General features: G+C 50.3%; 2 protein-coding genes and 1 long non-coding RNA gene across 3 annotated transcripts; 1 reads left to right on the top strand and 2 right to left on the bottom strand.

Moving 5' to 3' along the window:
• Positions 1-221: 221 nt before the first annotated feature.
• LOC120695493 lies at positions 222-6,575 on the bottom strand. The gene is made up of 3 exons (XM_039978726.1): positions 5,595-6,575; positions 885-1,931; positions 222-268 (listed from the first exon to the last, which is right to left on the bottom strand). Exons 1-3 carry the CDS (start codon positions 6,514-6,516, stop codon positions 222-224), a joined length of 2,016 nt encoding a protein of 671 aa, XP_039834660.1. The 5' UTR covers positions 6,517-6,575.
• Positions 6,576-12,432: 5,857 nt separating this feature from the next.
• On the bottom strand, positions 12,433-13,782 carry LOC120696164. Its single transcript, XM_039979303.1, has one exon. The coding sequence runs from the start codon at positions 13,598-13,600 to the stop codon at positions 12,485-12,487; it is 1,116 nt and encodes a 371-aa protein (XP_039835237.1). The 5' UTR covers positions 13,601-13,782; the 3' UTR covers positions 12,433-12,484.
• Positions 13,783-17,371: 3,589 nt separating this feature from the next.
• LOC120696163 lies at positions 17,372-17,879 on the top strand. Its single transcript, XR_005684029.1, has 2 exons — positions 17,372-17,486; positions 17,560-17,879. It is a non-coding gene; the product is annotated as an uncharacterized LOC120696163 (long non-coding RNA).
• The last annotated feature ends 3,063 nt before the right edge of the window (positions 17,880-20,942 follow it).

Below are 20,942 nucleotides of genomic sequence, written 5' to 3'. Positions count from 1 at the left end.
CCGCACAATAGCTTGCGGCGCGGGCCGATGCAGGGAGGAGCCGCGATCTGCTCATTTAAATTCATAATAGTATAGTTTAGATACTCACAACATCCCTATAAATACACACGCGCAAATCCTATCCCTATGAGCATCTTCGAATACTGAGTCGGCAAATTCTCAAAATTGATAAAGTCACCACAGGCGTCATGGTGTCTACGGGAACGTAACCATTAGGCTACTCAAGATGTCCTTGATTGGATTGGATCAGCCAACGAGAAGACTGCAACTGTCATATGGAAATTGGGACCATCATTATTGATCAACAGACAACAGCAAAGCATCCATCACAGGATGGTAAAAAAGGAATAAATTCGTTATATTGTTCATTCATTTTGGAGAGGGATATTGTTCATTCATGGTATACAATTATCCTGTGCTCACAAGCTCAATCAGCTAGGCAGTATCAACAATATATGAACACATCAGACCAGTGCACTCAACTCATGAGTCCTGCTGTCAAGCTGGTGCAAAACAAAAGCAGCAGCAAACAATGCACAAGGAATGAAGCACGCCAACCTAAACAAACAATCAACAAATACTAAATGATGCAATTTCGAAAGAGAAAGTTACCAATGCATGTGTGTAAGGCACCAACACAGCACATAGCAGGATTATTATTTGTTTTCTCCTCAGATCATCATATCAATCATCTCTTCTTGGACATGTGTTCTTGCTTGGGTCAGTTGGATCCATGCCACTCCAATTTCTTGAAATTGGATCTCATGTTGAAAATCATGCCATTGAATGGCATGATTTTCAACATGACACCTAATTTCACGGAGTTGTGGTGGCATGAATCGAATTTTCCCTTCTTGCTTCTTGGGGCTCGGAAGCTGACACACCTGCAGCGAGGTCTCCTCCTTGGCCTTGGCCAGGCTCGAGCCTCTGGAACTTGTCGGCGAAGGTCTCCATCCCCAAGCGAGACAAGAGCAGCCACACGAAGGTGAGGAACTCCACACCTTCGCCCATGCTCTTGGCGTGCAGGTAGCCCCTGCAGCTGCTGGCGGAGCTGCAGAGCATCTCCACCCACACGCCTTGGATCACCTTCCACCTCTCCTCCTCGTCCTCCAGCAGCTCCATCAATTCTTTGACGACCTTGCAGGCTCCTGGAACCATGGTCCCAATATCCCCTATCGACGAAGATTGTGATGTGCGAAGAATCTGCTGCGCAACTGTTCTTGCATCTGCTGACAGAGGTTCGTTCTCACCCTTGAGCATGAGCCCGATATCATGGCAGGTTGCCATGAAAAGACCCTGCCTGGTGCCAGGCATAAGCATCTCTGGACGAATAAAGAGCAGGTAGATCATGTAGTTGGATATTAGCTTACTGGATTGAGCGGCTGTTAATTCAATTGCAGCTGATGTTCTTGGGTGGTGAAGGCAGAGTTCAGTAGCTAGGTGCCAGATGAGGACGCTCCAGTCGAATGGCACCTGCTGTAAACTCCACCACTGCTGCTGGCCATGTAACTTGTGCCTGCTCAGGGTCCACTGCCCTCTCAAATTGTTGAATCTCTTGTAACTGGGAGCATCAATAATGCATTGCTTCCATCCATCTTTGACATGTTCAACAATCAATTGTTTGATTACCATGTATGCAGATTGAGGTGCCTGCTCTATGTACCAATGCTTGTTAATGTAGCCACTACAACACATGAGAGCGGAAAACTTCATGAAATGGGTTGGCCTGCTCCGGCGAGCGTAGAATGATATGAGGTTATGCTGGGCAACCTTGTTGGAACAAATAATAGCTCCTGTAACACAAGGACTGAGGAACAAGGGTAAAAACTCCAGCAACGCTGTACAACAGAACAATACAGCAGTTACTTTGACATCACTCTCCTTGTAATGACGATCTTTGTGATGTGTCTTCGCAAAGAGCACAACGGAAGCTAAGGCCATGAACGGAAGCAACGAGTGCAAAAGCATACGAGGGACCGAAGCCGACGACCAGAGGGGTGGTGAATGGGAGCCGATCAAAATTTCTTCCGAAATTCAAACCGTCGGTCTATATCCCGAAAATCACCCAAGCCCTCAAGCGTTCTTGGCAAAGTTTGGAATAGCTATGGAAAAGTTAAACTAACACAAAAGTCCTCGAACGAGCGAGCGAAACCACGAAGCAAATCGGAAGCGAATCGGGAAAACTACAGAACTGATCTGCCTGGACCGGTCTGACCGGTGCGCTGGACCGGTCTGACCGGTGCGCTGGACCGGTCTTGCCTACCGGTCTGACCGGTGGCACCCAGAAAACCCCCGAAAACTTAGATTCAAACGACCACGAAAATCGATGAAACTTGGGGGATTGCTTCACCCCTATCCCGTGAACATATCCCCAAAAGATCTCGTACTAAAGATCAACGAATCGTGAGAATTATGGGGGAGATCAAAAGGGATTGGGGTTTTCTCAAGAACTCAAGAAATCGAATTCGAACACGCCAGTGATTCCAGAGGGTTTAGGACGGGGTTAGAAGCACGGGAATCACAGCAAAGAACTCATGGACTCCTCGCAATCAAGTGCACCAAAAACGAAATCGAAATTTCATCAAACAAGGCACAAAACGAGGAGATGGATTGATTCAAACCGCCCAGAGGGCACGAGGAGGTTAGGGCCTCCTTTCCCAATCAAATCCACAAGAGTTCTCACACAAACAACATTCAAATCTACCCTAAAGAGATGAACTGAGTAAGAGGAACACAGGGGCGGCGGCCTGGGAAAGAGAACAATTCACGGACGAATTACAAAAGCCGCAATTAACCTAACACAAGTGAAGGGGTATTTATACCCGCGGGACCGGTCAGACCGGTACGCTGGACCGGTCAGACCGGTTTGTTAGACCGGTCAGACCGGTTGGCCTGCAGCACCCCCTGTACACGATCTCATCCGACGGCCGAGGTTCTTTCTTCGAAACGAAATCTTCTCCGCGATGCCGTCGTCTTGATGAGGATCCAGTCCGCGGTTTTGGAGGGTCCGCGAAACCCGGGTAGGTGGCCGGTTTTGAGAAAACCGCCAAAACCTCACGCGCGGGAAGATTCCCGCCTCCGCGCCGTTCCCGCCTCGGCCTTCTGACGGCCCTAGACGCCGCCCGACGCCCGTCACCTCCTCGCCCGCAGCGATGCCCTAGACGCCGTCGACGCCCGTCGCCTCCGTCAGTCCCGAGACCGACGCCCGTGCCTCCACGACTCGGCGTCTTCAACCGCCGTCCGCCTCCTTGGTTTTGTGGCGCAAACTAAGAAACCCGCCTTCCGTCACCGCTTGCGCCCTCGATCCAAGAGTGGACGCCACAGCTGCCGCCCGGTCCGAGCTCCGGTCCTGGCTGCCCTTCACCGCCGTCCACCGCACGGTGCATCGGCCACAGCACCTCCACGGCAGCTCCCCGTCGACACTCGACGCCCGTGTACCTGCAATCCAAAGACCAAGCGCACGATCATACCGCACGGTTGACAATTCACTCATCACAAGCAGGATAGAGTACTCAACATTCCTCAATCTCCCCCTTGATGAGTGCATTGTCAACACACCACCTGAAAGCAGAGAAATGATTCTAAGAGAAGCAAGAAAGCGAAGAACTCAAGCAAGTAACAAAAAGCTCAAAAAGTCAAGAATAGTCACTTACTCAAGCACAGATCGATTCCCTAAGACAAGGGCAACGGCTTGATGCAATCGATCAAAAGCCAAAACATGACTCCTCAAAGACAGAGGTAACGCTCGACGCAGTCATGCAAGAAGCAGAGGAAAACGAGGAAAACTAGGAGCCAAGAACAAAGCAGAAACTCCCCAAGCAAAGCTTTTCCCTCTCACCAGTGCAACTCTCACAAAATGATGCACTCTCAAAGCCCTGTGCACAACAAGTTTTTCAAAAATCAAACAAGTCTCCCCCTTGTTCGATCACTTCTCTCAAAATTCTCCCCCTTGTTGGCACATGCACACATCAAGTCTAAAAAGACCTTAAACTCCCACTGAAGCAAAAACTCCCCCTGAACAGATGTTATGCCATGAATGCAATGCAGGAGGTGTAAGTGAAAGCATTCAGGGATACAATTATATGAGCAACATCTAGTCACAAGCACGTGTGCATCCATAAACAAGACTTGCATCTAGCTCAACAGGGTATATCAAATCAGTCTAGAGCTAGGCAAGTTCAGTTTAGGAGAAATAAAAGCATCACCCATGATCTAGTACTAGCAAGTAGGGAATGGAAAGCAGTGCTAATCATACTCATACAGGTGATCCAAACTCAGCCAAAAATAAGTTGTTAATATTTATTTTTCAATCAATTTCATATCAAGCAATTCTTAATGCCAGGGGTTGAAAGCTTGTCATGTTTTACTTAGCAACGATGCCAAGCCTATGTCAAAGACAATCAGAAGCTTAAAGCACTCATTTCAGTCATGCACAGCCTTGCCCGGGTTCTCATAAGTGCAAAGTGAGCCGTCCCGAAAGCTCGATCAGTGCGACAAGCAATCTCACCTGGATCTTTTCAATCCATTTCAAGAACAGTTCAAGCAATTTTATCAAATTAAGATCATTTCAATTATGAATTGCTGAACGAAAACCCACACTAGCATGAATAAGATAGCAAAGCATAGCAACACGCCCTAACATCCTAGTAGCCAAGACAGGGTGATCATGTTTTCAGATTTTCAAATCAAAATAGCTTAACTCAGATGATGTCATATACACAATGGAGTAAGCTATACATGATCAGATTTATCAACTCACACTAGCAGGCACTAGAAGATCATAGCAATGTATACAAGAATGCTAGTGCAAGTGAGACAATGCAAAATGCAAAAATATACAATGCATATGCACAATGCAACTACCAAGCCTAGAAAACAAAGAGAAGCAAAACAAAGACCTACCAAGCTAACCAAAACAAAAGTCAGCGATCAAAAGGGGTAACAAACCCCAAGCCAGGGACCGGTCAGACCGGTTGGCCTGCAGCACCCCCTGTACACGATCTCATCCGACGGCCGAGGTTCTTTCTTCGAAACGAAGTCTTCTCCGCGATGCCGTCGTCTTGATGAGGATCCAGTCTGCGGTTTTGGAGGGTCCGCGAAACCCGGGTAGGTGGCCGGTTTTGAGAAAACCGCCAAAACCTCACGTGCGGGAAGATTCCCGCCTCCACGCCGTTCCCGCCTCGGCCTTCTGACGGCCCTAGACGCCCGTCACCTCCTCGCCCGCAGCGAGGCCCTAGACGTCGTCGACGCCCGTCCCGAGACCGACGCCCGTGCCTCCACGACTCGGCGTCTTCAACCGCCGTCCGCCTCCTTGGTTTTGTGGCGTAAACCAAAAAATCCGCCTTCCGTTGCCGCTTGCGCCCTCGATCCAGGAGTGGACGCCATAGCTGCCGCCCGGTCCGAGCTCCGGTCCCGGCTGCCCTTCACCGCCGTCCACCGCACGGTCCATCGGCCACAGCACCTCCACGGCAGCTCCCCGTCGACACTCGACGCTCGTGTACCTGCAATCCAAAGACCAAGCGCACGATCACACCGCACGGTTGACAATTCACTCATCACAAACAGGATAGAGTACTCAACATTCCTCAGCATACCAGGCAAAGCGAACACCAATTTAAAGTTGGTGTAGATCATAGTAAATGCTAACGTGAGCTCGGTTTCCACAGTTGAATACGCGTTTTTGTGATGAAGCTTGAAGTAAGAGCTTAGCTGGCGAACCCGACGAGAATATGGAGCTGAAAGGTCCACAAATAGTTTCTCAATGTCCTCACGGACACCACCTCCTCGCTCGTCATTATCTATCTGCGTCACCTGCACGAGCTCCCTTGCTTTTTGTACATATTCTTCAAGTGATAAATCATGTTCTTCCTCTCGTTTCATTTCTGCTGCATCTTTAGTAGAAGTAATCACTGTTTGAAGAGGAAGGCAGAGGTAAGCACAGAGGCGACGTAGTGATTCTTCATTTTCTTCTCGTCTTTCTGGATAGACAATCGAAGAGGTCATAACACTGCCAAGGCTTGCGCTCTTCAGAGTCAATGGCTTCCGGATGAGCTTGAGAATCCCGACGACGAAGAGCAAGATCGCTGCCTGCAGCAACCTCTTGTCACCGCCGTGGGGCCAAGACTTGCAGAAGACGTACAGGGCGACCGTGACCTGGGACACCACGGTCACGATGTGCCGCCTCCACAGCTCGTTGTCCTCAATGCTGTACGCCGTGATTGCGTGCTGGCCGCCGAGGTGGATGAGGACAGGCGCCCACAGAACCTCCAGGGCGCTGCTGCTCCCAGCGCCAGGCGGCTGCTTGTGGCGGTTGAAGAGGGTGGCGAGCGCATAGATGGCCAGGGCATCAGCGCCGAGGTAGGCCAGCCAAATGCACAGCCTGGACATTGGGATGCGAAGGTTGCGCACCATGGAGCCGGCGAAGAGGACGAGCTGTAGGAAGAGGCTGCCCAGCACGAGGATCCGCAGCTGCCACTCCTCCCACCAGCCCACAGCTCTCGACAGATCCACGGCCATCTCTTGCCTCCCTCTTTGACTCGATTCGATCCTGGATCGGTTGGATCGATCAAGGCATTCAGTTTATTTGGCTCTCTGTCTCGTCAGAGTAGTAGTGGCAGACTAAAAGGCTGAAGAAGATCTCATCGTATGCTAGAACAAATAGCTAACGTAGCCCAGGACATTAAGGAAGAAGAACCAGCCGACGTGACCAGCAGGAGACGTGATTACGAGGCCATCTAATCTAATCGTACTTGTTTATTTAGACAGAAATTGAAAAGCGAGCAAGTCTAAAGACAAAAAGGAACAACTTGTGATTCTTGTCCTACCGACTGAACCACGCCGGCCTCGAGAGCACTCATGTCTTGTGTATTTCTTAATCTGCAGCTGCCAAGAGTAAAGCAGAGGTAGCATCATCTCATATTCCTGCTTTTCATCCTACCTTCTCCATTTTGGTTGGAATAAAGGTCGATTGAAGCTGCATCACTCCTAGTTTCCACAAATTGTAAACGTTTATGTTCCCTGCTTCTCCCTGGCGACATTCCTTGCGTGTTGTCTGTCGTTGGTGATCATGCATTGGTATCAGTGAACAAACGGAGGAGTGATATGATATGCTTGCTTTTCTTTTCTTTTTAATACGCAGGAGAGTTTTTTTTTTGATAGTCAACTCGCTCTTTAATTAAGCAAACCCAGGATCAGCGCGATCGCGATCCACCAAAGTCGTTACAAAACCAGGGAGGGGATCTTCCCACACACTTGGGAGGTCCGGGTCCCGACTAAGACCAAAACGAGCGAGCTCATGTGCCGCTTGATTACAAGTTCTAGGAATAGCAAAAAAGATAACATGATCAAAATGCATCTCTAAAACACCCCGCGCTTCACTAAAGATGACTCCACCAGGTGCTTGATCATAAGCATTGCCGCGAAGAGCCGAAACCAGATTCGTCGAGTCTGTTTCAATAATCACTCGAGATATTCCACGGTTCATGGCCGCCTCCAGTGCTGCCAAACATGCTTCCCCTTCTGCCGAGATAGCATCAGGAACTGCAGATAGCCGGCCTGATCCTGCCACGACTGCCTGACCATCACTGTCCCTAATAATGAAACCTCATGCTCCATCCTTTTCCACTGCCCTGAAAGCGCCATCAAAGTTCACCTTTAGAAAGTCAACTGGTGGTGGTTGCCAACACTTTCGTCCAGGTATAGCCTCTCGACTTGGCCTAGTTTGTTTTTTACCACAGCTAGCAATAATCTCATGTGCACTGAAGCTGACTGAATCGATCTTTTTCATCTGTTCTCCCACATTGCATTTATTCCTGGCATTCCACCATGCCCATAATAGACCAATGACAGGGAATTTCTGGCTATCGTTCAGAGCAAGGACGCACATTAAAACCTCCACTACACTGTTTAGTGACAATAGCTGGATACGTATATGCTCCAAATTCATATGCCTCCATAACTTTTTGACCATCTTACACTTCAAGAAACAGTGGCCGCCATCCTCATCTAAACGCCAGCACACTGGACACCTGGTATCTATCTCCATACCTCTTCTCAAAATGTTCATGCGCAAAGGTAAGCTGTTGTGCCCCAATCTCCACAGAAAAAGCTTCACCTTCGGTGGACAGGCAATCTTCCACAACTGATGCCAGCGAACATCCTGCTCCCTTTCAACACTAGAGCTTGAGCTACCTGTTTGTCTTATTTGATCCCTTTCCTTGGCGTCCTCCAGAACGTGATAGGCCGACTTCACAGAAAAAATACCTTTGTTGTCAAAATGCCAAGCTAGAGTGTCTTCCCTTCCATGCTTGATGGGAATGGATAGTATGTGTTTAACGTCCTCCTCCCAAAAGATCTCCTTAATAAGTTCCTCATCCCAGGTTCCAGAGTGTGGATCAATGAGATCAGACACTTTATTGTAAACTATTCTTCCCCTAGGCGTAACTGGTCGTCGTAAAACTCCATTCGGAATCCATGCATCACTCCAAATATTGATGCTTGAGCCATCACCAACCCTCCAAATCAGCCCTTTTTTCAACGCTTGCAGACAGCGCAGAATACTCCTCCATGTATAGGAAATACCAGGCTTCTCACTAGCTGTCAACGGATCTCCATTCTGAAAATATTTAGCCCTCAGAACTTGAGCACATAACAAGTTTGGCTCCATTATAAGACGCCACCCCTGTCTAGCTAGCATAGCCAAATTGAAGAGGTGTAAATCTCTGTATCCAAGCCCTCCCTTTTGCTTACGCTTACACAGCTGCTCCCATGATAACCAGTGCATTTTGTTCTCTTTATCCTGGACTGACCACCAGTAGCGACATGTCATGGCCCCAATCTGATCACACAGTCTTTGTGATATCAAAACAGGACATGGCATATGATGGTATTGCTTGAGCCACTGCTTTTATAAGAACCTCCTTCCCAGCTTTAGATAGCAGCTTCTCCTTCCATCCCCGGATTCTCTTCCACACTCTATCCTTAAAATATGAGAAGGTTTTAACCTTGGAATTCCCAATGAAAACCGGGAGACCCAGGTACTTTTCATTCAGCGTTTCAGCAGCAAGATCCAACGAGTTGAATACGCAGGAGAGTTGAATGTTGTTTGACTTGCTTCAAAAAAAAATTTGTTGTTTGACTTGACCGAAACAGGAGACTTTGGATTGCCTGCCGGGCCGGGCCGGTAGTAGGGGAGGAAACGGCGCCCAAGCTCGGCGACGACTGCATACTCCTACGGCAAGGCTCTTCGACATCGAGCCCCCTCCCGTGGTCGGAGGACGGACGGTGTTCACCTCCCCTTGAAGACGCGCGCAGCGCACTCGATCGGACCTCTGGTTCTGGGCGGCGACACGGCTGCCGATCTATCTTCCATCCAGGCTCATCCCCGCCGAGTACCCCCGGAACACGAGCCGCTTATGCTGCCGTCGGGCAGCCGGAGCTCACAAGGTCCGCGTGTCGTCGCGGCTCGTTCCCGTCGCCGCGCGGCGCGCACGCAAGTTGTCCGCCGCGCCACCGTCGAATCCCGGTCCTGCGCGTCCATGCGTGGTGATCAGGTCCGTCAGCAGGCGCCGCGCCGCGCCTCGCCGTCGGCGTCGAACCGCTTCGCCATCCCGACGGACGGAGCCCAACTCCAGGACGAAGGCTATTGAGTATTGACCGCTCCGTCCCCCAGCCCCAGGCCCCAGGTGACGCGGAAGCCGGAACACGCCGCGCACCAGCCTGGGACTCTCGCCGAGATGCTAGTCCTCGACTTCCACGCCGTTTAAGCCGATGGATCCCGCCCGCCAAGGTGTCGCCGGCGCGCGATGGCCATGGCGAGCATGGTCGTGTTCCCGTTCCGGGCGGGACGGGCTGCGCAGAGGAGAACGAGGCCAGTGCAGCGGCAGCTCGGCGGCCTGGCGGACCTCCTGCGTCTGCGCGGCATCACATGACACAGGTCACGGCGGCGTGTGATTGCCGCCGATGATGGCAGCCAGGCGGGCGGCGGAGCACCCAGGGCCCAGGGGTGGACGGTAGCTCGAATAATACCGTCCGGGGCGGACGGTGTTTCATTTACCGTCCACCCCTAGGTTCATTATTAACCGTTGGATCAGCATTGCCCGGCCGAGATTGGAGAGAGCTGTCGCGGCTGAAGTCCGCGCGGGCCGCCAACGCCACGCACCGGTCGCCGCCCGCATGACGGCCGCGCCAGAGCTCGACGCCGCACGCCTCGACGGGCACCTCCCATGTCGTGCCGTCTCGATGACTCGATGTCGACATGTCCAGCCTCCAGGTTCATGCCGCGCAGCTATCGGACGCGTGGAACGGGATCCGCAGCCGCCGCGCATCCCCAGCAGGCACCTGGCCGCCGAGCCCGCTGCAGCGGCCGTATCACACTATCCCAGGCGAGCTGGAACGCGTACGGCGCACCATGGTGAGCCTGTCGACGAGCTAGGCGCCGTTAGCGGCGAGGTTGAACGCCGCACATCAGGCGGGGGCGTACGATGGCCTTGGTGCTGGTCACTCGGCGAGCATGGTCTTGCGGATGCCAGTTGTCGCGCGGTGGTGCACACGCCGTTAGACGCGGGTCGGCGCCGAAGCCTGCGAGGAGCTCCGGGTGCGCCGGCGGCGGCGGCGAGGCCGGCGAAGCAGCGCGACGGGATGACGAGAGGGCGGCGAAGCGCTCGGTCCCATTCAACGTCCAGTCAGTACGGGGTCTCCTTGCTTAATCTGGACCGTTGGTTGAGGATTGAACGGCTCACAGGTAACAGGGGTGGACGATAAATGAAATACCGTCCACCCCTGGTCGTGGCGAGGGGGATGCCAGCGCCGCCCGCCGGCCAGCTGCGAGGCGGAGAACCGGAGAGGGAAGCCATGTGCCATGGAGAGGAGCCGAGAGCCTCGCCACCCCTAGAAGCAGCGGCGCCACGCGCCAGCGACAGGTCCGGAGCAGCATCGCCGCGCGGTACGTACGCCAGGCGCCGGGCGCGCCGCGGTGGCCGGCCATGGCTGCTCCGAGTTGCTACTGCCGCGTGGCGAGCGAGGTTGGAGGAGTTGAAGCGGGTGGCGTCGGTGGCAAGCGGGCGCGTGGCCGAGGTCCAGGGTGACTCACTGCCAATGGACTAGTGCTGGTGCGCGCCGGCCAGTGCAGGGGACACTAGCTATGAGCCCACTGCCATTGCAAGTCCAAGCCCTTGTGTAAGCCGTGGTGGTAGCTTCTTCAGGAATTACAGTTGGCTTAAACGTGACAGAGTTTCAGAAAACATAGTTGTTGTTGGACTGGTCTCAGAGATTGTTGCAACTGATGACGATGACGATGGCCACTTGCTCTGGCTGTCGTCTGCAAGTAGTGAAGCTGAAAAGATCATGGAACGTAGATGTAGCCATCAAAGTCTGAATATATACAGGCGCGGGATATCTCACTCTGACTCACTTCTTTTTCTTTTTTGGTAACGGTCTCACTCTGACTTGAACTCAACTGTGTTTATTTGGTGTTTGCTCAATTCAACGTTGTTTGGTTCTGTCAAGCCCTGATTGCCCTCCAGCTAATTCTGTCTCTTCCATGAATTAGATGTACACCTGTTGCTGCAAAAGTTCAGTATCAAACTAGTTCAATTTTCTGAGGAAACGAATTTTATTTATAATTTGAAATGACATTACATTTGGCGAATGAAGAAGCAGCGCCACAGCGGCAGCAGGGCTTATTTCTTACTGAAGTAAATTTGATCTTGGTTAATTTCTGAATCAGAGATAATAATACCTTGGATACTTGAATCAGATGCTAATCCTGGTTACATCTTCAGAGTTTAGAGGACCCTCCCTTTTGCAAGTACCATAGAGGCAGGAATACTGAACCAGGTGCAGACGAGTTCATCACAATTTCCTCAAAGATCAGTGCTCAGGAAAGCATACTGTGGAAAGCGTTTGTCACCAATAACCCTTGCTCGCCAATCTGAAGCTCAAACTGACTGTCGTGGTCACATACCCCTACTACAACAGATTGGTTTTTAGGTTTCATTTTTTGGATCAAGTGCTAATATTTGGCTGGATGCTTGGATGAACTACTCGCCGAGTACAAGGCAGGAGTGCAAAGATGAGTTGGGGCCTCAGACTTCGGAGATCATGTGTACTGAGGTTCAGAAGAAGATCCTCAAATATTCAGAGTAGAGGATATGAGGCTATGTGAGAGCACGGAAAAAAATGGGATGCGCGTGATCAGCATTCAGATAGTTCTGGTGTCGCTTAAATTCTGCAAATTATGTAAATTATTTACATGATTAGCAAGAACTCAAAAAGTTTAGAAAACTGAACTTGGAATCACAGGACGATCGAAATTGGCTTCAAACATGTTTGCGTTGCTGAATGCCGCGATGCTAATCAGAGAAGAGATTAATGCACAACACAACTACAAGGGTTGCCCCCCCCCCCCCCCCCCCCCCCCCCCCGAATTTTCCTCTGGCCCTTCACACCGGCAAGATACTTGTCCTCGACGCCGGGGACTTTAATTTTACGGCGATGTGGATGCCGCTGGAGACCTCGACTTCAAGGCGACCCGGACGTGATGGGTCGAGATCCTGCCGGAAGAGTCTGCGGACACCTTCCCCAGCGACGGTCGCCGCGGCTCCATGCCCGCGCCAGCTTCCAGCCTCCTCTTGAGCACGCTCTTCCGTACGCCGTCGCTGTCGAACAAGAACGCGGCGCACACGGGCAGGTCGGACTCCTCGCCGTCGTCGCAGCCCAGGATGAGCTCCAGCGGCAGCTCGAAGCAGGACGACGAGGAGGCGGCCTCCGTGTCGTCGAGGCCCAGGCCCCGCGAGCACGACGACGACGTCGACAGGGAGCCGCAGTCGAACCGCTCCAGCGACACGGCCAGCGACATGGTGCTGGGTCGCGCCGAGCACGTGCCTCGGTCGCCGGCGGCCTCCACGGCCGCGGCGCTCTTGCTACCGAATGCGCCTGACGAATAAGGGCGCGCAGCCGTCGCCGTCGCCGCCGCCGCCGCCGTGGATGTCGGAGGTTTGATCCTCCTGGTGAGCCCCGGGACGTACATGCAGCAGGTGAACGGTGGCACTTTCCCGCCGTGCTTCGCTTGCTGCTTGCCCCGGCCGTCGTCCTTGGCGCCGCCGAAGGAGTACTCCTCGGCGTCTGCGGCAGCGATCAGCGGCACGTCGCTGCCCCAGCGCTGCGGCTCGCTCACCTTCCGCTCCGGCGACGAGGGCATGGCAACGTCGAACCCAGCGTCCGCGAGCTCCGTCTCCCAGCTGTCGGAAAGCTTGCTCCTCAGCGGCGCCGCCGAGGGCGGCGAGCGCGCGGCCGGGCGCGCATCGTCCGCGCCTAACCCGGTGGGGGCGGCCAGAGCCTTCGACGCGCGCGGGGACGCCGCCGCCGCGGTGGCCGGCACGCTCGCACCGTCGTCGAACCGGGCCGGCGGCACGTGGGCGCTGCGGTCGTCCACGGAGACGGAGGGGATGGGAAGGGGCCTGTCGATGTTGAGACGGGAGAACTGCCGGAGAGAGAAGGGGTCGACGGCCACGTCCCTCACCTCCGGCTCATCCGGGCGCTGCGGGCGCTGCCACAGGAAGGCCTCTTCCCACGAGGCTCCGTAGATGGACTCCCTCGCCATGGCTGGACGCGCGCGCGCGTGCTGCAGCGGCGAAAACGGAAGGGAGAGCGCGACGGTGATCGGATCGGAGCTTTAGCAGAGTAAGCCCATGGCGATCGGGTTATGGGTTTGACGCCGAGAAGAAGCGGAGTGGTGGATGGCACGCTCGCGCGTTAGTGGCGGCGGCGTTCGTGCCCACTCTGTTTGCCTTGGCGCCGGGGGCGGGCCTGCTATTGATGCCTCGGTATTCAGTTGAATACCTAAAATTTTGTGAAAAAAAATATATATACATAGTATACAACATGTATAATCTCTAAAAGAATTCTTAAATCCAAGTCTCTAACTTTTCTATATATTTTTATATTCTAATCTCTAACTCTCTATATATCCTTACGTAGAGGGTCACCCTAAATATTACTTCGTCATGTATATATTATCGTGTATCCACGACAATTTCCATATACCACATATCCCATTGTTTGAACTTCGACATATTAGGAAACGTGACTCACGAGTTTGAAGGATGAAGGTCTAAGATCCGATTTTAAAATAGCAAGTATTTGGGATAGGGTGTGGATTTTTATTTTTAGATCTGAGAACAGAGAAAAATGATTTAGAATAGATGTTGCTACTTTAAGGGATTGGTTTTAGAGAACTTTTGGTGAGAGATTTTCCACTAAAAATACTAAATTCGTAATTAGAATAGTCTTTAGAGTGTATCTTAGATATGATCTAACATCACAAAATAGACTTTCCAATCTCATATTGCCTTTTGGGCTCAAATGGCCTACTTCCTCTCCTCTAAGTCCAAGCGCGACTCCCAACTGGCACTGACTACAGGTCCCCAGCTCTCTATCCATCCCGATTCCAATTCTCCTTCCCGCGTAGCCGCGTTTTTTCCGCTTTCGATCATCAGCAACAAACTCTAACGGTACGGCAGGCGACGACTGCCTGTGATGAGACGCGAGCGGCCTGCGGCTTTGAAAACTGCGCCACGGACATTGGCGGCCAAATTTTTTTATCATTTGAAAATGTTAAATACCCAAATTTTAAATCCCGGGCCCGCCCCTGCTTGGCGCCATAAATTTGTGGTGCCGGCATCATGACCACCCTGGTCCTTGGCATCATCTTCATGGGCCGGAAATGGGGGAGAAGAGATGCCGCAGCTCGGGGCGGTTTTTATATTTTTATATTTTTTATTTTTGTTTTTTACAAAAATATATTTTTGTTTTCAAAATTTACAGGAATATACCCCGGCCGCCCCGCTGCCGGGACCTGGTCGCCCCTCTGCGGGGCGGCAGGGGCTTTTCTGTAAAAATTTTTGCGGAGAATTTGCAGAAAAACCCCTGGAGGACCGGTCGCCCGACAGCGGGGCGGCTGGCCCACCAGGTCACCCGGCAACGGGGCGACCGCCTCCCCCCACCCTATATAAGGGGTTGGCTGCCCCCACCCCCTCATTTGCCTCACTAAAAATCCAGAAAAAATGAAAAGAGAGGAAGGGAGGGAGAGGAGGGGTGAGGGAGAGGCAAAGCGGCGAAGCCCTGTCGGATTTTCAAGCCGGCGACTGCAGGTAACCAAAATTTTCTACACTTTACAAATAAATTATGTTGTAATTATTTTTTTGACACAGTAGATTAGCAACCAGTTTAATTATTGTTAGGAGTGATTAGTGGTACATTTAGGATTTAGGTGCAGTTACTATAGTGAGTTACTTGTAGGTGTAGTTACTTGTAGTGATTAGCGTTGACACAATAGACTAGCAATTATTTTAATTAATATTAGTAGTGATTAGTATTAGATTAAGGATTTAGTTTCGGTTATGTATGGATATGTATTTGAACCAGATGGTAGCATGTAACAATATAATTTTATTATGTATGTATGTGTAGTTGAACCAGATGGTAGGATCTTGAGCAACATTTTGCAGGTGTTGCCACCACGATTGATTCTGAAGATTTCAATGAGCACCCACAGTCAAAAGACCCTTCCAAGTCATGGCTCCTATAGTTTCAGGTACAACTTCATACAAAACGATGTGTTGATGCATTTATGGCTTTGAAATACCTCATGTGTTTCTTATTCTCAAGGTTCGTACTTCACTGCAGCCGGATCTGTTAGAAGCCGATGCTGATGAGTACAGCGTGACTAGATCACTCGAGGCATACCTGCTGTGGTTGTTTGGGTACATCATGTTCAACAACTCACACGACCACTGTGTGGATAGGGTGCTTGTGCCCTACGCACAGGAGATCGCCGATGCAGATGAGGATGTCATACCCTTATATAGTTGGGGTTCAGTGGTTCTTGCATGCACATATCGTGGACTCTGCAAGGCATCACGGCAGAATAATAGGAATGCTATCCTAACTGGGTGCCCAATTCTGCTGCAGCTTTGGTCTTACGAGAGGATTGCTATTGGTCGTCCCATGATTGACCAGTCACCATACAAGCCGGATATGTACGGTGACACGGAGGACGACAGGCCCACCATGGGGACTCTCTGGTACTCTCGATAGGTATGCACCCGATAAAAATTTGTATTCTATGCATACTATAGTCATACATTGTTCCCTCAATACCTTCCTTATGGACACATAATTTTTATTTTTCAGAAAATACGGGCACATGTACAGACCCGGCGGTCTTATCCTGAGTTTGTTGCGGAATTTGATCGATTGACCCCAGAAGATATTGTGTGGGAGCCATACAGTCCTTCGGCTATAGTCACACGTGCACCGCTTGGGATATCTTCGGTGTGCACATAGGACCAGGGCCTATGGATGACTACTGCAGCTTTGGTGTACGACGTTGCAGTTGAGGCCCACTGCCCGGACAGAGTCATGAGGCAGTTTGGTCAATGCCAGTCTTTCCATGTGTCTTCAGCGTTGGATCGTGTTCAGCACCTCGATCATAGGTAACAAAAATGTATAAGTCCCCATGTACTAATAATGTGTCACTAATTTCTATTTAACGTGCAGTTTGTCAAGGGCTGGACATCCTTTCTCCACCATGTGGGTCACTAGGTTACAACCGTGGGTGGCTGCGTGGGATAATGCAGAGGAGCAGTTGGCTGAGGACACCGGTCCACACACTGAGGTTTCGTTTAGGGCGTACGTGACCTGGCACGAACCTAAGACTTGTTGCCGCTTGACGTATGTTGACATGCATCCACAGCCGCATGTTGCGACTTCGCAGGATGGCTATGCACGACACAGGGATAAGGCACTAGCTGGGGTAGTGAGTAAATATTGACGGCATTTTCAATCTTTTAAGATTTGTGGACTAAGTTTTCTTGATTGCAGTTCGAAATGTGTAGGTTGCTTGAATTAGATTGCTCACTGAATGTAATGAGGATTCATGGCGGGTCTACGATGAGCATGCCGGCGCAACTCGAGGCCTGGACCACTCAACGTGATAGAGCCCGAGGCATCCTTCAGGCCTTTGGTACGCGGACGATGTACGAGGATTCCTACGGATCGTCGCAAGCGTCCACGTCGGTTCCTTGTGGTGCCGCAGTGCAGCAGCCTCCCCATACCACCCACATTACGAAGGTATGGTGTGATATTTACCGATCCGTATGTTTGTAGACAATATTTAAGTACAACTCCACACAGGGTACGGGTACCCCGATTCTCAGCCTTATGGAGGGTCAGGTGCCTCGCAAGGGGCTTCGTTTCAAGGGACACAGTTTACCTCTATGACACCAGCTGCAGGGACTTTAGGTAAATATGTGGTGCATAATTTTATTTTTTTATGTTTTATGGTCGAAAGCTCATATATTAGTATTTACACTCAGGATCACAACAGTTTACCGGAGCGGGGCCTTCTTCGTATCACCCTATGCCGCCACCAGGAGGATATCAAGGAGTTTATTCCTATCCACCACCAACACCACCTCCAACACAGGGTACGTACAATCATTTGTACGGAATTGCATTCACCTATTTAACATTACTTAAAAAAAATTTTGTGATCCGTAGGGTGGTCTCAAGACAACGACGAGGTCTCCTTCGACGACTTTACACGGTTGTTTGCTACGCCTGCCCAGGATGATGATCCCAGCTTGCATACACCTCTGGCTCAGTTACGCCGTCCTGCCAGAGATGTGAGGCTACCGGACCGTCATAGCTACCCTACAGATCACGTACACGCACATCGTAAGAGAGGTCGGCACGGTAGGGGTGGTTAGTTGTTGCCACTTGTTTCTCTATTGTTATTATGGACCTGTCGTCTTGGTTTTCATATTTTGTACTCAAATTTCGTTTATGCTACCTTGCAATGCAAGCACACTTTTGCAGTACCAATGAACTGTTAGACCATTATATGTTATATGAATAGTATTACGACAAACCGAGAATTTTTTTCTGAATTTTTGGTGAAGCAAACGAGGGCCGACGGCCTCTGGAAGGCGGTCGCCCTGCTGCCGGGCGGCCTGGGGGGCCGGCCGCCCCGCTGTCGGGCGACCGGTCCTCCAGGGATTTTTCTGCAAATTCTCCGCGAAAATTTTTGCAGAGAAGCCCCTGCCGCCCCGCAGCGGGGCGACCAGGTCCCAGCCGCCCGGCAGCGGGGCGGCCGGGGTATATTCCTGTAAATTTCGAAAACGAAAATATATTTTTGTAAAAAACGAAAATAAAAAAAAACCGCCTCAACTCGGGCATTCGACATTACTACTTACTACTTATGGGACTGTAAACCTCCTTGTGAACCAAAGGTTTTATTTATGGGCCCGTGAAGAGGCTGGCCTGCTAACAGTTTAAACCTTCTGAGTTTTTTTTTAAACGCAAAGCCTTTTGAGTTTTGAACATCCAAACCGTTTTTCTTGGTAGCGTCACGCAAAAATCTCAACTTCTGGTATAGTCTTATGTCAAAGTTTACAGAATAATTCGAGTGTTTTAGAACCATCAAATCTTGTAAACAGATGTTACTATTCATTTTGATTTAAAATGTAAGACATCCTGGTTTTTCCTTATATCAAAAAGGTTCTCCAACTTCGATAAAATCTGTAGAAAAAATATACCAACATCTACAACATCAAATTAGTCTGGTTTGATCCACTATGAATTATGTCTTGCGCATTTATTTGGTATTGTAGATTTGATTAGAGTTAGATAACTTTTACTTAATTGCTAAACAAATCCTTGCAACACTTTGCCCCTGTTCTGTCCTTTCTTGGCAAAGGAAAAAAAAAACAAATCGTTGCTCGATAAAACTTGCGTTTTTTTTTTCTCGCAGGTGCAAATAGCTTTTCAGTATCTTCTGGCAGAGGATATTGACTTTGGAAATATTTTCGTGATCCGTCCAGCCATCAAATTGCACATACGATAAGTCGGTAGCTGGGTAGGAGTAGGACATGTTCGTTCAGAAAGAGGGTGTGGTACTGGTACGACGTGGTTCTGAGCTCTGATTTGCTAACCCCTGTAGCATGATTGAGGGCCAGAGAGCCAGCTGGTCGAAAATGACCCAATTAATGGCGGACTCCTTCAAGCGACAGTGGTTATGCACCATGTGATGCACATTTTATCTGTACACTAACGAGTCGGTCTGCAGAGTTCACATTCACACCATCATTCGTCCGCAACTCATCGTTTTTAATATATATATAATGTTTAAGTTAACTTATCATAGGCATCATACAAATTAGCTGGATAAATGTTTTGTGGAAAATAGAAATGCAAATTTGTCGTGGTGACTGTGAGCCGCAGAATGTCCCGTGACGCCGGTTGAGCATGACTTATCCTCGAGTCCACGGACGGCGAAGGCACACGAGCTGCGCCTGCGCAAGGCCGCAAAGAATACTCCGCCCGTAGCTGTAATCCGGCGGCAACGGCGTCGCCGGAGCTGGACGTGTGCGCCGGGCAGTAGTGGCGGATCCAAGGGGGGCTGGGGGACCCTCCTACGGGCTGCAACCTCCATTAGAACAAGGGGAGCTAGAGGAGAAGAAAGTGAAGGGAGAAGAAGAGGAGGAGGAAGAAGAAGACTTCAACCCCCTATGGCTGTGATCTGGATCCGCCACTGCTAGACAGTGGCGCCGATCGGACGGCCAGAATAATGTATTCCGAGCGGTTGTAATGTCAGGATCTGAGCTGGCACGCCGCGCACCTACTGAGCTGGGAGCGAGGTCGCCGGCAACAAGTGGCGGGGCGGGTGAGGTAGTTCCGATCCCCGGCGACGAATTCCGAGCGCGGGAGCCACGCACGAGGAGATAAACAATCGGCGCAAGGTTATCCGGGGAGATCGGGCCGTGATCCTGGCAGAAAACGACACTGTTTGCAGGTCGCGAGTTCAATTGCTATCGGATGTTAAAATTTGGATCACTAATAATTTCGTGAAAATTAATCACTGTGGTTCTGCATGGGGTCAGGAACTCAGGATCAGATTATTTTCATTTTTTACCCGCAAAAAAAAAGATGATTTTCATTTTTGCATCCTACACCAAGCGTTATTGCAGTAAGGATAACAATGTCAACAGTCGTCTGCAGATTTGGTTCTCTTTATTGGCATGGCGTTTTCTTGGGCTGTTGGGCATCATCTGCTGATGTGCAGAGCAATCAGGCTCATCCACCCCCTTACATGTGTGCTTGCCTGTTTGTATTTCAGAATTCAGAGCGCCTTCACACCAACCCTTGTTGGGTTAGAATTTTCTCTCTTCCCAGCAAGTAGATCATGCTCCGGCTGTGTGCGCGAGAGCGAGCAACACGTGATTATTGCTCAGCGCTCTCTTCCGTCGTCCTCGTGTCTACACTTTGCTCAAATTTTCATATACGTGACAAAAAGAAAAAAAATGATGAGCCCTAATAATTCTCGTCCCTTAGATATTTTGCGTGGCTAGTGGATATCAAAATCAAATGTGGGTACGGTCCCCTATGTCTTTACCAGCACATGTCGGAAACCCACGAAACCGTGGATGCTTGAAAACAAGCAAGTGATGACAAGAAGGGACGGCGAAATCCATAGCTACAGCTAACAGGTAACAGCTCGAATTGATGTGGTAAAATCAAGCAACTCTTCAGGATCTTTTTCGACGAGAATTGGCTTTAATGTGTGTGTGTGGGGGGGGGGGGGGGGGGGGGCGAAGAGAAAATCCACCCTATCCCGTGGGGGCATTCTAATTTCCGGGCGACCATACGCAGATTTCCGTACGGTCGATTTTCAACAAATTTTCTTCCCCTTATTTAGTATTTTTTGTCGTTTTGTGACAAAAAATATTTTCAAGAGAGAAAAGGAAAAAAATTGCTGAGAAAAAAATTGAAACAGAAAAATTTCAAAATAATTCGAAAAAATTTGGAGAAAAACTTTTACATCCAAATCTAAATTAAAAAGTTTGGAAAAAATCTCAAGAAAAATTGATGAGAACAACTTTGAA

Source organism: Panicum virgatum, chromosome 2K, assembly GCF_016808335.1.
Source record: "Panicum virgatum strain AP13 chromosome 2K, P.virgatum_v5, whole genome shotgun sequence".
NCBI classification, from domain to species: Eukaryota; Viridiplantae; Streptophyta; class Magnoliopsida; order Poales; family Poaceae; genus Panicum; species Panicum virgatum.
Note: the sequence above shows the minus strand (reverse complement) of the source record. Positions and strands in the feature narration are given on the sequence as shown.

Coding starts and splice junctions, on each gene's coding strand:
- LOC120696164 (XM_039979303.1), bottom strand. CDS start 13,600: ATGGCGAGGGAGTCCATCTACGGAGCCTCGTGGGAAGAGGCCTTCCTG.
- LOC120695493 (XM_039978726.1), bottom strand. CDS start 6,516: ATGGCCGTGGATCTGTCGAGAGCTGTGGGCTGGTGGGAGGAGTGGCAG. Junction 1,932..5,594: donor ATTGGTGTTCGCTTTGCCTG/GTATGCTGAGGA, acceptor TCATGGCCTTAG/CTTCCGTTGTGCTCTTTGCG. Junction 269..884: donor AGGAGGAGACCTCGCTGCAG/GTGTGTCAGCTT, acceptor TCCATATGACAG/TTGCAGTCTTCTCGTTGGCT.